Source organism: Macadamia integrifolia, chromosome 7 (assembly GCF_013358625.1).
Source record: "Macadamia integrifolia cultivar HAES 741 chromosome 7, SCU_Mint_v3, whole genome shotgun sequence".
NCBI classification, from domain to species: domain Eukaryota; kingdom Viridiplantae; phylum Streptophyta; class Magnoliopsida; order Proteales; family Proteaceae; genus Macadamia; species Macadamia integrifolia.
The window spans coordinates 15,422,956-15,435,376 of NC_056563.1; the positions used below are offsets into that span (position 1 = coordinate 15,422,956).

The 12,421-nt window shown below is 36.1% G+C and overlaps 1 protein-coding gene across 10 annotated transcripts; it reads right to left on the reverse strand.

Annotated features, from left to right (window-relative positions):
• Positions 1-12,421, reverse strand: LOC122084056 (serine/threonine-protein kinase tricornered-like). Of its 10 annotated transcripts, none has more exons than XR_006141817.1 (13): positions 11,921-12,414; positions 11,007-11,181; positions 9,367-9,450; positions 8,895-9,136; positions 7,809-8,037; positions 7,580-7,659; positions 7,389-7,473; positions 7,157-7,291; positions 6,638-6,751; positions 5,501-5,548; positions 4,328-4,406; positions 1,370-1,493; positions 1-326 (listed from the first exon to the last, which is right to left on the reverse strand). XR_006141817.1 is itself a non-coding variant. In XM_042652072.1 (13 exons), the coding sequence occupies exons 1-13, from the start codon at positions 12,139-12,141 to the stop codon at positions 274-276; spliced, it is 1,602 nt and encodes a 533-aa protein (XP_042508006.1). In that variant the 5' UTR covers positions 12,142-12,413; the 3' UTR covers positions 1-273. The 10 variants fall into 10 exon arrangements, 7 of the variants coding, with proteins under 7 accessions (XP_042508006.1, XP_042508007.1, XP_042508009.1 ...); XR_006141816.1 differs by having other exon boundaries at positions 1,313-1,493; XM_042652072.1 differs by lacking the exon at positions 1,370-1,493 and adding an exon at positions 1,313-1,369 and having other exon boundaries at positions 11,921-12,413.

Here is a 12,421-nt window from a genome sequence, read left to right on the forward strand (position 1 = left end):
TTGGAAAAACTGAATGTTACTTCCTATCCATATCCTTACAAAACATTTCAAGGGAACATAAAGGAAGTCATATTCTTCCTGTGAAATCATTTACATAACAAAATTTTTTTTGGAGGGACAAAGGTGACCAGGACTAGATCAGCTATATATCCACATTTGTGAAGAACAATCGAGAGGAAAAAAAAAAAGCTTTTTCACTTCCTACAACAGCTTCTTGGATGAGACATAAGAAAAAAGGAATGCTTGCTCTAATAGGAAAGAAACTAGAAAATATTAACAGGCGTCATCACCATTTGGATTCACGCTTTCTTGCAGATCAACTTGCCCTACATAAGCACAAAACATAGTATCAAAAGGATGGAGGGACGGAAGCTTTATTGATTGTTGTAACAGCAGAAAACATATAAAGATATATCAAGCATCTAAACAACAAAATAGAGTAGAAGATTAAATATGAAATCCTGTGGTTTTGGGCTCCCTGGAACACTCCCCCCTCCCCCCACACCCACCCACCCCCCCCCCCCCAAAAAAAAAAAAAAAAGAAAAAAGAAGTAAATAATGGAAAAGACCGTTAGTCAAATAATCCCAAGTGAATCAATATCCTGAACTTCATCTCACAATTTAATGAATATATGCACTTTTCATTGGCTAAGGTTCATGATCATAGAATTAACAAATTTTCCAGTAACCTAAAGTAACAGTGAACTAAATTAAGACGGCACTTTGATAAATATAAAATCAACCAAAAAAAAAAAAATCTCTTATTCCACATGTAATCTAAGAATTTTATAGAAACTGATAGGGTGCAGAGATCCTAAATAATCAACAATGGAGCAATTTGTATTATTATTTACACAAAATTTCTACCACAAGTTCTTAAGATTACAAATAGTAAGAGAATTTTAAATGTACCAACTCGCCTGAGACAGTAAGGTCATGGAAGAAAACCCCTGTGCAAGACAGATGAACCTCATTTCTTTTATTTAACAGTGGTTAATGGAGTCTCTTTGAGAACCCAAGTAACCTCAACTAAGGGGCCTCCTGTACCAATTTTCTTCTGCCATTTAAACTCCATTTGGGATCATGTCAGTTGTCAATCCATTTCACATCTTTTCTGACTACTTCCCAAGTCATTTCTAGTTTATTGGACTTTTAATACCTCTAATCTGTTTCACATAACAAGTCCTTACTGCTGCACTTGATGGATTCTCTTCATCAGCCATTGGAGCTATTTCATATTCGAAGTAACAAACACAATAAAAAAATGAAAATGAACAGAAAAATCTGTGCAATTGAAGAAACTTGAACATACCAAACAAGGAAACAATGGAGGATGTCTTAGAGGAACGATTTGGTTTCAGGTCTGTACCTGCAAGTCCCATAAGTCTGTTATCACTGGCAAGGTGCATGGAAATGAACTTAATATTTCTTTTCCATTTTAAACAGAAAAGATATCAAAGATTACTCATCCTTTCCAGGAAGCAGGACAGCAACTGCATTAGCACACATAATTTCATGGATAAATTGAGTTGCTACCAGGAAAAAATGGAAAAAGGAGAATAGAACACAACCCGTAGGGCCTAATTAGAGCAAGAAAACTATAAGTAGCAGTCAACTTCCGTACATTTAATTTAGCATTCACTCACATTATTTTCTCACAAGGTGCTTCCTCACACAATGTGCTTAAGAGACCTCAGCAATTAAATTAGAAGTTTTGTTCATCTCTATAATGCTAGATATTTGACCCATAGTGGGATGAAAAAGGAGTGAGGTCCATGTTTTATAGAAATTTATATTTAGTCCCTTTGCTACCATTCAAGAATTATGCTAAAAAAAGCTATATTTGATGGTCGCATCCAGCTAATGCTACAACAGTGTCTTGATGAACTCCAGAGGGTGCACAATGTATGAGCAGTAGTAGTAACTAATGAATATTCTACAGAGACATCTAAATCACCATTATCTAGAAGCCTTGCACCATGTGGCTCTCAGCACAAGATATGTGAGGAGCATTACTGACAAGGAGAGCAGCATTGCATTTGAGACTTCAACTAACTCAAGGACTACAGGAGTGAAGCATGTGGATCAGAGGACTCTAATTAGATACAAAGCTATTACGATACCTTTTCTTGTAAAACACCTGTTGAGGATCTTTAATCAGTACATTTAAGCATAAACATTTCTGTAAGTATGAATTTCCACTGATAAACCTACATAGATTTTCTGTTAGGGTAATTCTGCTAAAAGATTCCATAAATCAGATCTTGATAAAACAGTGATTCAAAGAATTGAGATTCTAGAAATGAAAGCTACATAAAGAGTATGGTTTATTGGAATTAGAAACATTTTAATTTAGAGGCATCAGGAGATCGCAAGGATGATTTCCTGGGGATGAGTATTACTTTTTCACTTCAGTGTACCATTGGATTCACTTGCAATAATATATAATGACTGACTTATATCAAACTATAAGTAAAGATGGTGAAATTGAGGAGATAATTAATGACATGTATGTGGGTGTGGTGACTAGCGTGAGATCTGTGGGAGATCAAGGCAAGGAATTCCCAATTACGATTGGGCTACATCAAGGATCGGCCTTAAGTCCCTATCTATTTGCGCTTATTATGGATGAGCTATCCAAAAGCATTTTGGACGAGGTCCCCTGGTGTATGCTCTTCGCCGATGACATCGTTTTAGTAGATGAGACTAAAGCAGGGATCAAACACTAAGTTAGAGTTATGGAGATCTACCTTGGAAACAGAGATTTTAAGATTAGTAGATTGAAACTGAGTATATGAGGTGTAATTTTAGCCACTCTACTATAGATAATACAGTGGTGAAAATCGAAGAGACAAATATTTCACAAAGTGATTGTTTTAGATATATAGGGTCAACTATAAGTAAAGATGGTGAAATAGAGGATGATATTTCTCAAAAAATTAAAGTGGTATGGATGAAGTTGAGAGGTGTTTCTGGAGTGTTATGTGACCAGCGTATCCCTTTAAAGCTTAAGGGAAAAATCTAGAGGACTATTGTTCGCTCAGTCATGATATATGGGGCGGAATGTTGGGCAATTAAGAAGTGTCATAGAGAAGTTAAGTGTAGCTGAGATGAGGATGTTAAGATGGATGTGCAGAAAAACTATGAAGGATAAAATAAGGAACGAACATATTAGAGCTGATTTAGGAGTTGCCCCGATCAATGATAAGCTTCGTGAAATTCATCTAAGGTGGGATGGCCATGTTGAGAGGAGGCCCGTGGACACCATAGTAAGAGGAGTGATCTTATATGGTTGGAAGGAGCTAAAAGAGTTAAGGGTAGACCTAAAATGACCATAGGCAAAGTGTTGAAGAATGACATGCACAGTCTAGGTCTTGTCCCAAGTATGACTTTGGATTGAACCTATTAGGGGGCAAGGATCCACGTAGCCGACCCCACTTAGCTGAAATCTCCCGACTTGTTGGGCTGTCACCTTTTTCCTCTAACTCTCATTTTTCATCTTCTTTTTATTATTTTTTATTGGATCCATGTAGCCGACCCCATTAAGTTGGGATAAGGTTGAGTTTGTTGTTGACTAACTTATATCAATCGTTAAATCACCATTGTCACTATCATCATTAAGTATGCCCCTAACTATATGGTAATGTAAACTATCTTGTTTGGCCAGTCCATTCCCATACAAAGCCATATTCTCTGCTAAAGTGTATACTCTCTAATCAATTCTGAATACCTCACTGACATCTTTGTCTGCCATCATATTAAAGCTCAGATCTCCACCATCGTGCTTAAACTATAAATGGCCTTCATTGAACATGACCAGATTAGAATTTGAATGAAAGCTACACTTAGTTCCTCAAATCACTTTTTTTTTTTGTTTTTGAATCTCTTTTCATGATCTTGCTAATCATTCATCAAGGACTATACATCTCTAGAAGATCTTTGTCCATTTCCAAGATCCAATTCTTTTATCCCCCGCCCAAAAAAAAAACCACCCATAAAACTGTACATGTGTGTTTCTTAACGCCAGTAGCTTTAGATAACTTTATTTTAGTTAATTTTTTATGTTTTATATTTTTGGTTTCCCAACTTCCGCTCCAAAGCATACCTGCTCTTTGTTTCATCTCATTGAATTTTCCACAGACCTACTTCATACACTATGGTTGTAGAGTCCAAATTAAAAAAAGGAATTGCAATAAGCCTAGAAGGAAAATTAATATAATGAAAATGGCACCACGAAAGGAATTTAGAAACTCTGCAGCAGGTATTATCCATTATTACGATATATCTTGGAATTTTAGCAGAAAACCAAAATCTGAAATCAACAAACCTGAAGTTCCAATTGATTTTCGCACATCTGATTTCTTGTAAGTGTACCCTATGAAATTGGCATCTTTTGATGTCAACATCTGCAATATTTGACACGAGAGAATTTAGAGCTATTTTCATATCTACTATCTAATAGAATGTAGAATAAAGATTATTACTTTGAAAAATTAGAGGACAAATTAAATGAATCTTCCACTAATATTAAAAAAAAATAAAAATGAGGAAAGGTCAATAAGGTTCATAGATGATGAAAGTAGACCCTAGTCTTGTAAATGGTGTCTAACAACTTACAGTACCATTTGTGTGACAAGAATCAGGTAATTTGCCATAAATAATGTTATAATGTCACCAAGCATCTATACCTTTAGAGGAAAACACATTTTCTGATTCAGGCTTTTGCAAAGCATGCAATCGTGATATCATAAAACCAACAGCCAATTCACACATTCCTCTAAAGAAGAAGAAAAAGATAATTCTGATAGAATTAACTCATGGTGGCTTCACTGAGTGAAAACTTGAAATCATAAAATTTTACTGTGATCTGTCATTAAACCTCCTAGCAAGCAATGCAGTTCTACTTGATCTAAGTTCCAAATGATGGGCTATATAATTATCCAAGAGTTCATGGTTTCCCTTGATGTCGTTCATTTCTAAGAAGTCAGGTAAAAAAGAAAAGAACATAGAAGAAGTGTAATATATGACAGGAGCAGGTAACCATTGAGCACTAGAAGATGAAATTTGTCCTGTACCAAGATGTGACCTTCCATCTAGGTGCCATTGTTTTCTAGTCATTTCATTTTGGAAAGATCTTAATAAGAACATATATAACAACTGTGCCCCTTAATTTGAAAAGGAGTTGGATATTTTCTGTCAGAGTTAAAGGCCATTCAAATGTTTATGTTATCAAGAATGTATGTGCAAGGTCTAGTTAAGCACGCACTTCTAAAACCTCAATGGGGTAGCTCAGTTGGTAAGGACCAAAACTTCTCCAATAATGCAACCTGCCTTGAATACGAAAGATATAGTGTATGCTTGGATCCAGCTACAACATGCTTTCATATAGAAGTAGACGACTTAATTTGATCGTGATAGGATTAAAAGTTTAAAACACAGGAAATTAGAACAAGATAAAAGCCAAAGCAGAAGGGGGAAAAAAAAAAAAAACAGCCAGTACCTTGCGCCAAGGCCCTACTCTTGGCAATGTTGATGATGGACCTTCTACCTGATGATAAAAGAACACTTAGCATAGGGACCACCTTCAATTAAGAGAAGAACCAGAAGTAGTAAAAGCTACAAGAGTTCCCCAAAAAAAAAGAGAGGGGGGGAGTTGTATAATGCTACAACTGCTTATCCCAAAAGCTTGAGCTGCTAAGAGCCACAACAATGTATATCAACATAAAAACACCCTCACCATGGTTTGATTTCACGGATCGGCCCGTAGCATTTTTGCCCCTGTTTTTCTTTAAAAATTGGTTTTTTGAATTTTTACCCTTGATCTGTAGCGTTACACCGATATAGGATCGACCAGGAATCGATACAAATCGCCCTATCCGGTACTGATTCCTCAAACCATGCTTCCTACATGCTCAGGCACCCGCACACATGCATGGATCTACATGTACACCATCATGTGGGACCGAGGGTACAAGGTGTAGAGGCAAAACCACACCACACAAACCCTTCGCTCATACCAGGGATCGAACACCTGACCCCTGGCTCGGATACAATGTTACAATTTACAACCATGAACTGTTTATTCCAAAAGCCTATAAGTAAGGGAATAACAATGTATTGATACACACAACAACATATGTTTTATAAAAAAAAACACACACACACACACACACAGAGCATATGAGGATATAAAGTCAAAGATGTCAAAACACAGAAGGTCAATTTGTCCATTGTAATACTTTTGGTGTTGAGAATGTCATGCCATCCAGTCTATTATTATTTCAGTTACACTATATTCACTTCCTATTATTTTTTTCCACTTTTGATGGACCAGAAGTGAACAAAATAGACAGCTTTAACAGTTTGACATTGGTCCTCTTGTATATCAGATGAATATATTAGCTCTTAGACAAATAAGCACATCGTTGATTTTCATTATTCTCACCAAGTACATCAGGGAAAAATCCTATTGTTTAATACATCCATTTTTTTTTAATAGTAATTCAGTTTTATAGATGCCAAACTTTCTTGTTCAGTTCTATGTCTTCCATCAAACGCACATGGAATTTAAGCTACAATAATACTCCTAACTTACAAAGACCAAAAGGAGAATTTACTAGATAGTTTGAGAGCTTACTTCATCAAACTTCTCAAAATTTTGAGTATCTAATTCTCCATTCACTGTGGGCTTGTAGGCAGCTTCCATTTCGTACAACATGTCCCATTGAATCCATCTAAACCATGGGTGTGCCTGAATAATCATTAACAGATTACATCAGAATACTTTGTTGGCCCAGATCAAAATACATACTATAAATAAAAAGAAAAAACTATATACACCTAGAGCATTTACTAGCGTAGGAGTAAATTCACAGGTGTAAGATATATGCATAAGGGCAAGCAAGCCCAACCATGTCATTGAGAACTCAATACATCATTGAGGAAGGATCCGCTCAGGGCCTTTCTGATATACAACTCAACTGAACCAAGCCTTATCCCAATTAAAGGGGTTCGGCTAAATCCTATTTTGCTATTTAACTAGGGAATTATGCTTTCAACAACCAAATATTGGCAATCATGTGAAAGATAATAAGAGTGAGAAAGTAATCTGAATTAGCATGAAAGACTATATTTACATTTCCAACAGATAATATACCTTTATTTCCTCTACTCCTCTGGTCCCCAACCTTGAGTCAACATCACATAGTAAACGGTATATCAGATCTCTAGCCTCTTCTGATATTTTTGGTTCCTCAGGGAATTTCAAGCATGTTCTCCAGTTTATTATCTGCTGCAACAGAAACATCAAATCACTATGCAAGATGAAGGAACCAAAAGGAAGGGAATGACTCCAGTAAAATACCCAATAAGCAACAAATACACCTAACCTTTTTGCACGTCATCCTTGGATCATCTGAACAGAAGGGAGGATAACCTATAAGCATCTCATACATTATTGCCCCCAAAGACCACCTAAAATAGACAGGGAGTGTGAAATACCTTATAACAAAAATGTTTAGACAGACGAGGTAAGGAAAAAATTCAATTCATAAAAAATAACTTCAGATGTCAGTCCCACCAATCACATTCCACTCCATATCCTTTCTTCAGCAATACTTCAGGGGCCATATAATCAAGAGTTCCAACAGTAGAATAAGCCTACACATTAATGAAGTCCAATTATTAACATAAAAAATAGTCTCTTGTTCTAGACATCTAACTTATATAACCATGCAAATTCAAAGAATTTCATTTGTTTAAGATGTTTGCATAGGAGCGAATGATATAAAATATGACAAGGATGATACCAATACTCGTCGATTGCGTTTCCATTGCTGTAATTGTTCTTTTGGCATTAGCCAAGGACCTCTGTCAGAATGTCCTTCAGTTTCAATTTTGTCCGATTCCTGTATACTGAAGACTTCATTATCCATCAAAATTGTTGAATATTTACAATCCAGGGGCTTACACAAGCCAAAATCTGAGAGCTTCAAATGTCCATTTTTGTCCAACAACAAGTTATCTGGCTTTATGTCCCTGCAGGCAGGATAAATTTGTATGAGAAATTCCACGTTCCATTGTGGAAAGTTTTATGAATTAAAAAATTCTATATCTACTTCATATTTAAATAATATGAATGGATAAACTACAAAAGATAGTTCTTCTAAAGTTGCTAAAAATTCACATTTATGGAAACACACTAAAAGAGACCAGAAGGAATAAAGTATCTGGCCTAAGGGGCTGCAACAGGCATACAGATAAGGGATCCAAAGGGGGGGGGGGAGGCAGAAAAACGGGTCAACACTTGCCAATTTCCATGCGGATATCATATTATCATGAAAACAATTGTCATTCTGCTACCATTATATAGAAAAAAAAAAGGAAAATATTTCTTGCATCATGTGAATGTTTTGAAACTTTACTGAAGTTTTATGTGGTTTCGCATGGGAAGGGGAAAGAGGAGGGGATTTTTTTTTTTGGGTGCTATGTTCTCAGCACATTTGGTTATTTGATAATTTTATATCAATAGTTGGATGGTTGAGACAAGACATTACAGTGGGGTATATTGAAGTATTGTGTGGGTGTGTAGAGGATGGAATTTGAAACTGTATTTTCTTTTTCTTAATTTCAGAATACTTCCAATGTGGAGTAGCTATGGGCATTATTTGAAACTTTTCCCTTCTATTGTTCGACAATTTTTTATTGCTATTTCTCCAAAATAAAATCTTTGCATGAAAGTAATTCAGTTGTTTAGAACTATGGCAACTACAGATAAATCTACTGCCTCAAGAAGTTCATATACCTTCAGAACTTTCTAGCAAGAATCTAGAAATCTATGATACAGAAAATAGATCTTATGTCACACCAAATTCTGTACGTCATCAACATTATACCTGTGAATATAGTTATGCTGGTGAATAGAATGAATGGCTAGAATGCTCTCTGCTATGTAAAATCGTGAAACATCTTCAGAAAGAACATCCGCTTTCATTAGAAGGGTCATGATGTCACCACCAGGTAAATACTCCATGATAAGGTAAAGAAATTCAGAATCTTGGAAAGAATAGAATAGTTTTACAATGGAATGGCTGTCAACCTCAGCTAGTAAGTTCCTCTCAGATCTAACATGCTCAACCTGAAATAAAGAAGAGGAATGGAAAAAATTTAATCAAAACAAGATGCACAAAAAACAAAACAAGTCAAGCATTTATCATGCTAAAGAATTTGATTAAAAAAGGAAAAAGGATATAATGAATGTGTCCATTCACAAATTTGATTTATTATGAAAGTGTAAACAATGCTATGCTACTAAACGATCACAAAAATATAATATTCACCCGGAATTAGTTTAGAGAATTGTTTTACCTGTCCACGACTAAGCATTTCTGATTTCTTCAACTTCTTCATGGCAAAAACTTCTCCAGTGTTTTTAGCACGGCAAAGTCTTACCTGCATTTAGATAAGCAATTCACAGACAACGAAAATATTAGGGGGAAAGCAACCTGCCAAAGAGTAATAACCATTATGCTAGTAATTTAAATAATAAACCTCTCCTATAATAGTATGATAAAAGAAAATAAAAGTTACCAAAGCTGTTGGATTTTATGTGACAATCATTCAATCAACCACACAGTAGCCATTCAGCTCCTTTTGATACATATTATTCTCCAGGTTTAGCAGCTTAAGATTTAAAATAAAGCAAAAGAATCATTAACTGGGCAGAAGAATGAGGAACTTGGCTATGGGAAAATAAACCACAAAAACCAGATTTAGCTACAAACAGATGAATATGCCCCCATTTAAGAAGCAACAACTGCTGATCACCAAAATAGGCATGAACGCAAAATATATCTTCCAACATATAACAAAATTGTTGCATAAAAAAAAAAAAAATGATAAACAGCTACAATACTGCCCAATAAATATTATCAATTGGCAGATAAACTATCAGGATTTTGGACATGGTGAAAGGGCAGATCGACTGGCTAAATTTTTAATCAGTCCTGGTTTTTGAAACCATGATCTAGTATACATTCTCATCAGACCATATCCAACCTTACTCATAGGGCTTCTATTTCTATGCACTAAACAGCCAGAAAATTTTGTTTGGAAGCAGGCTGGAAATAGCCTTGATTAAATTGACTTGATTTTATTTTCATATTTTACAGCTTCCTTGGCCATTTTCTGGTGGATTCCTGGTTAACAGCATCCTCTCTTGTTGAATAATGCACGCTCGTCACAGAATCTCAAATCGTAACAAGCATGATTTAAAGTGTAAATTAAAAAAAAGAATGAAGAAGAAGAAGAAATCCAACCACTGGGTTTCACATTCCACAGGTTAGATAGAGACCACAGAACTCCCTAGCAATGTCATCCTGCAAGTGGTTTGAGTCTAACAATTGAAACACAAATGTAGTAAAGAAAAAAAAATTATTTCTTAATCTTTGACCTAGATCACCTACTTTTCAGTTTTGAAGATTTTCCACCAATTATGGGCAGACCACTTCTGGTTTTCATTAACCACACAGAAGATCTTGATCGTCCTTGTCTGAAGACCCATCCACACTCAAAGTCTTGACTATCTATTCAAAATTCCACCATATTTGATGCAGATCCTTAGTTCCTGATCCTCTTACAACTCTTGGCTTATTCCTATAGAACATAGCACAAGTAACTAGAGAAGTACCAAGCGATACTACAGCAACTGATCTGTTAAAAATAACTCACCCTTTGAAAGAAAAGCATTCCTTAAGCACACCTAATGCCCATTTTTAGATGTTTGCACACATTTCAGCTCAAATTGAAATCACACTCTTCCTACATTCTCATCTAGATTCATCTTGAGTTAATATTCTCCGTCATGTGCTTTAAAAGACAGGGAAGTGCTAGGGTAGTTTTCAATTCTACACCACAAAAGTTAACAGAATAAAATTTCCACACAGCTTCCAATAATATCAGATAATATCGCATCTAACAGTTCTCCTCCTATCATGTTTCACAAGTACCTCACCGAATGCACCTTTTCCAATTACTGCTAATAGCTCAAAGTCGTCGATGCCCACTTTATGTCTTTGCAATCGCATATACTCAGTCTCTCTCTGTTCCAAATTCCTCATCATCTCTTGCTGTTCCTCATTTGAAATTTGAGCTTCTTTTGCTCTCCTTTGAAGTGCCCACCGTCTGTAATAAAATAGTTTGAAACTATATTACCAACTCTCAAGAAACAGCAAATGCAATATCACTCAACCTCTTTAAGAAATAGTAGGGAATATTTCATGATGACCAAGTTGTATCACTTCAGAGTGTCTCCAAGTCAATGTAACTGAATATGCACTTACAAATTAACTACCATAGGGAGAAAGTCCAACTAAAGACTTCAAGATCTTAGTGTTAGTCTCCTTGCTGGATCGGAGTATGGTATTGCACCGATCTCGTCCTTCTTACCATACAGAACCAGGAGATCACTATTTCCCTGGACTTTGGTATAGATCGATCCTGTATGTGCAATTTTTTTATTCCCACCCCCCACCCCCCACCCCCCACCCCACTTTCTTTTTTGAGAGATTATTAATTCCAGGGCGTTGTCTAGCTCAATTTTTTTTTTTTTTTTTCTGGAAATATGAAATAGAGAAAGAGAATGTGTGTGCATGCGTCTTTAAATGTCAATATGATCAAACAAATACGTAGAACTAACATGGTCATCAGCACCATTATTGTTATGAGCATGATTCTCACAAATTAGAGTGGAGGAGGTCATTCACGTAGAGCAATTTCAGTTTCATAACTCATAATTAAAGAACCGAATGCAGTTGAATTCAATTTATAAATTTCAATGTTCCTTTAGTATATCCGTCAACCTAAACTTACGGAAAGAGGTATTTCAAGAATAGTTAATCAGAACCAAGTAGTTGAATTATACCTCTCTTTACGATCTTGAAGGCCTTGAAGATGGTTCTTATAATGATTCTCAATAAACTGCTTAGCTGCAGCAGCTTTCTGACGAGTCACCGGCGAAGAAACAGAGACCTCAACATCCAAAGTAGACGCCTCTGTTCCAAATTGTCCAACGCGGGGACCTCGATCGTCCCTCAACCTCAAAGTCCCCAATTTCATTCCACCATCACCACCACCACCTTCCATCTCCAATCACGATCCGATGAGAACTAGATCCAGGGAAGAAGAATCGATACTGGAATTGTGTAATTAATAAGAAGAATCGGAATCCGAGAGTTGTGAAGCTTTCCAGGCAATCAAAGAAGTGAAATTTATCATTTTCAATGACAGATCTAATGGCAGAGAAGGTGAAGATGGGGAGAAGCAGGGAGAAGCATGGGAGACAAGGAAGACAGCGATTGCTGCGAAGCCTCGAGGACTATGAACTGTCATATTTATACGAGTCTAAAACTGTGAAGACTGTCAG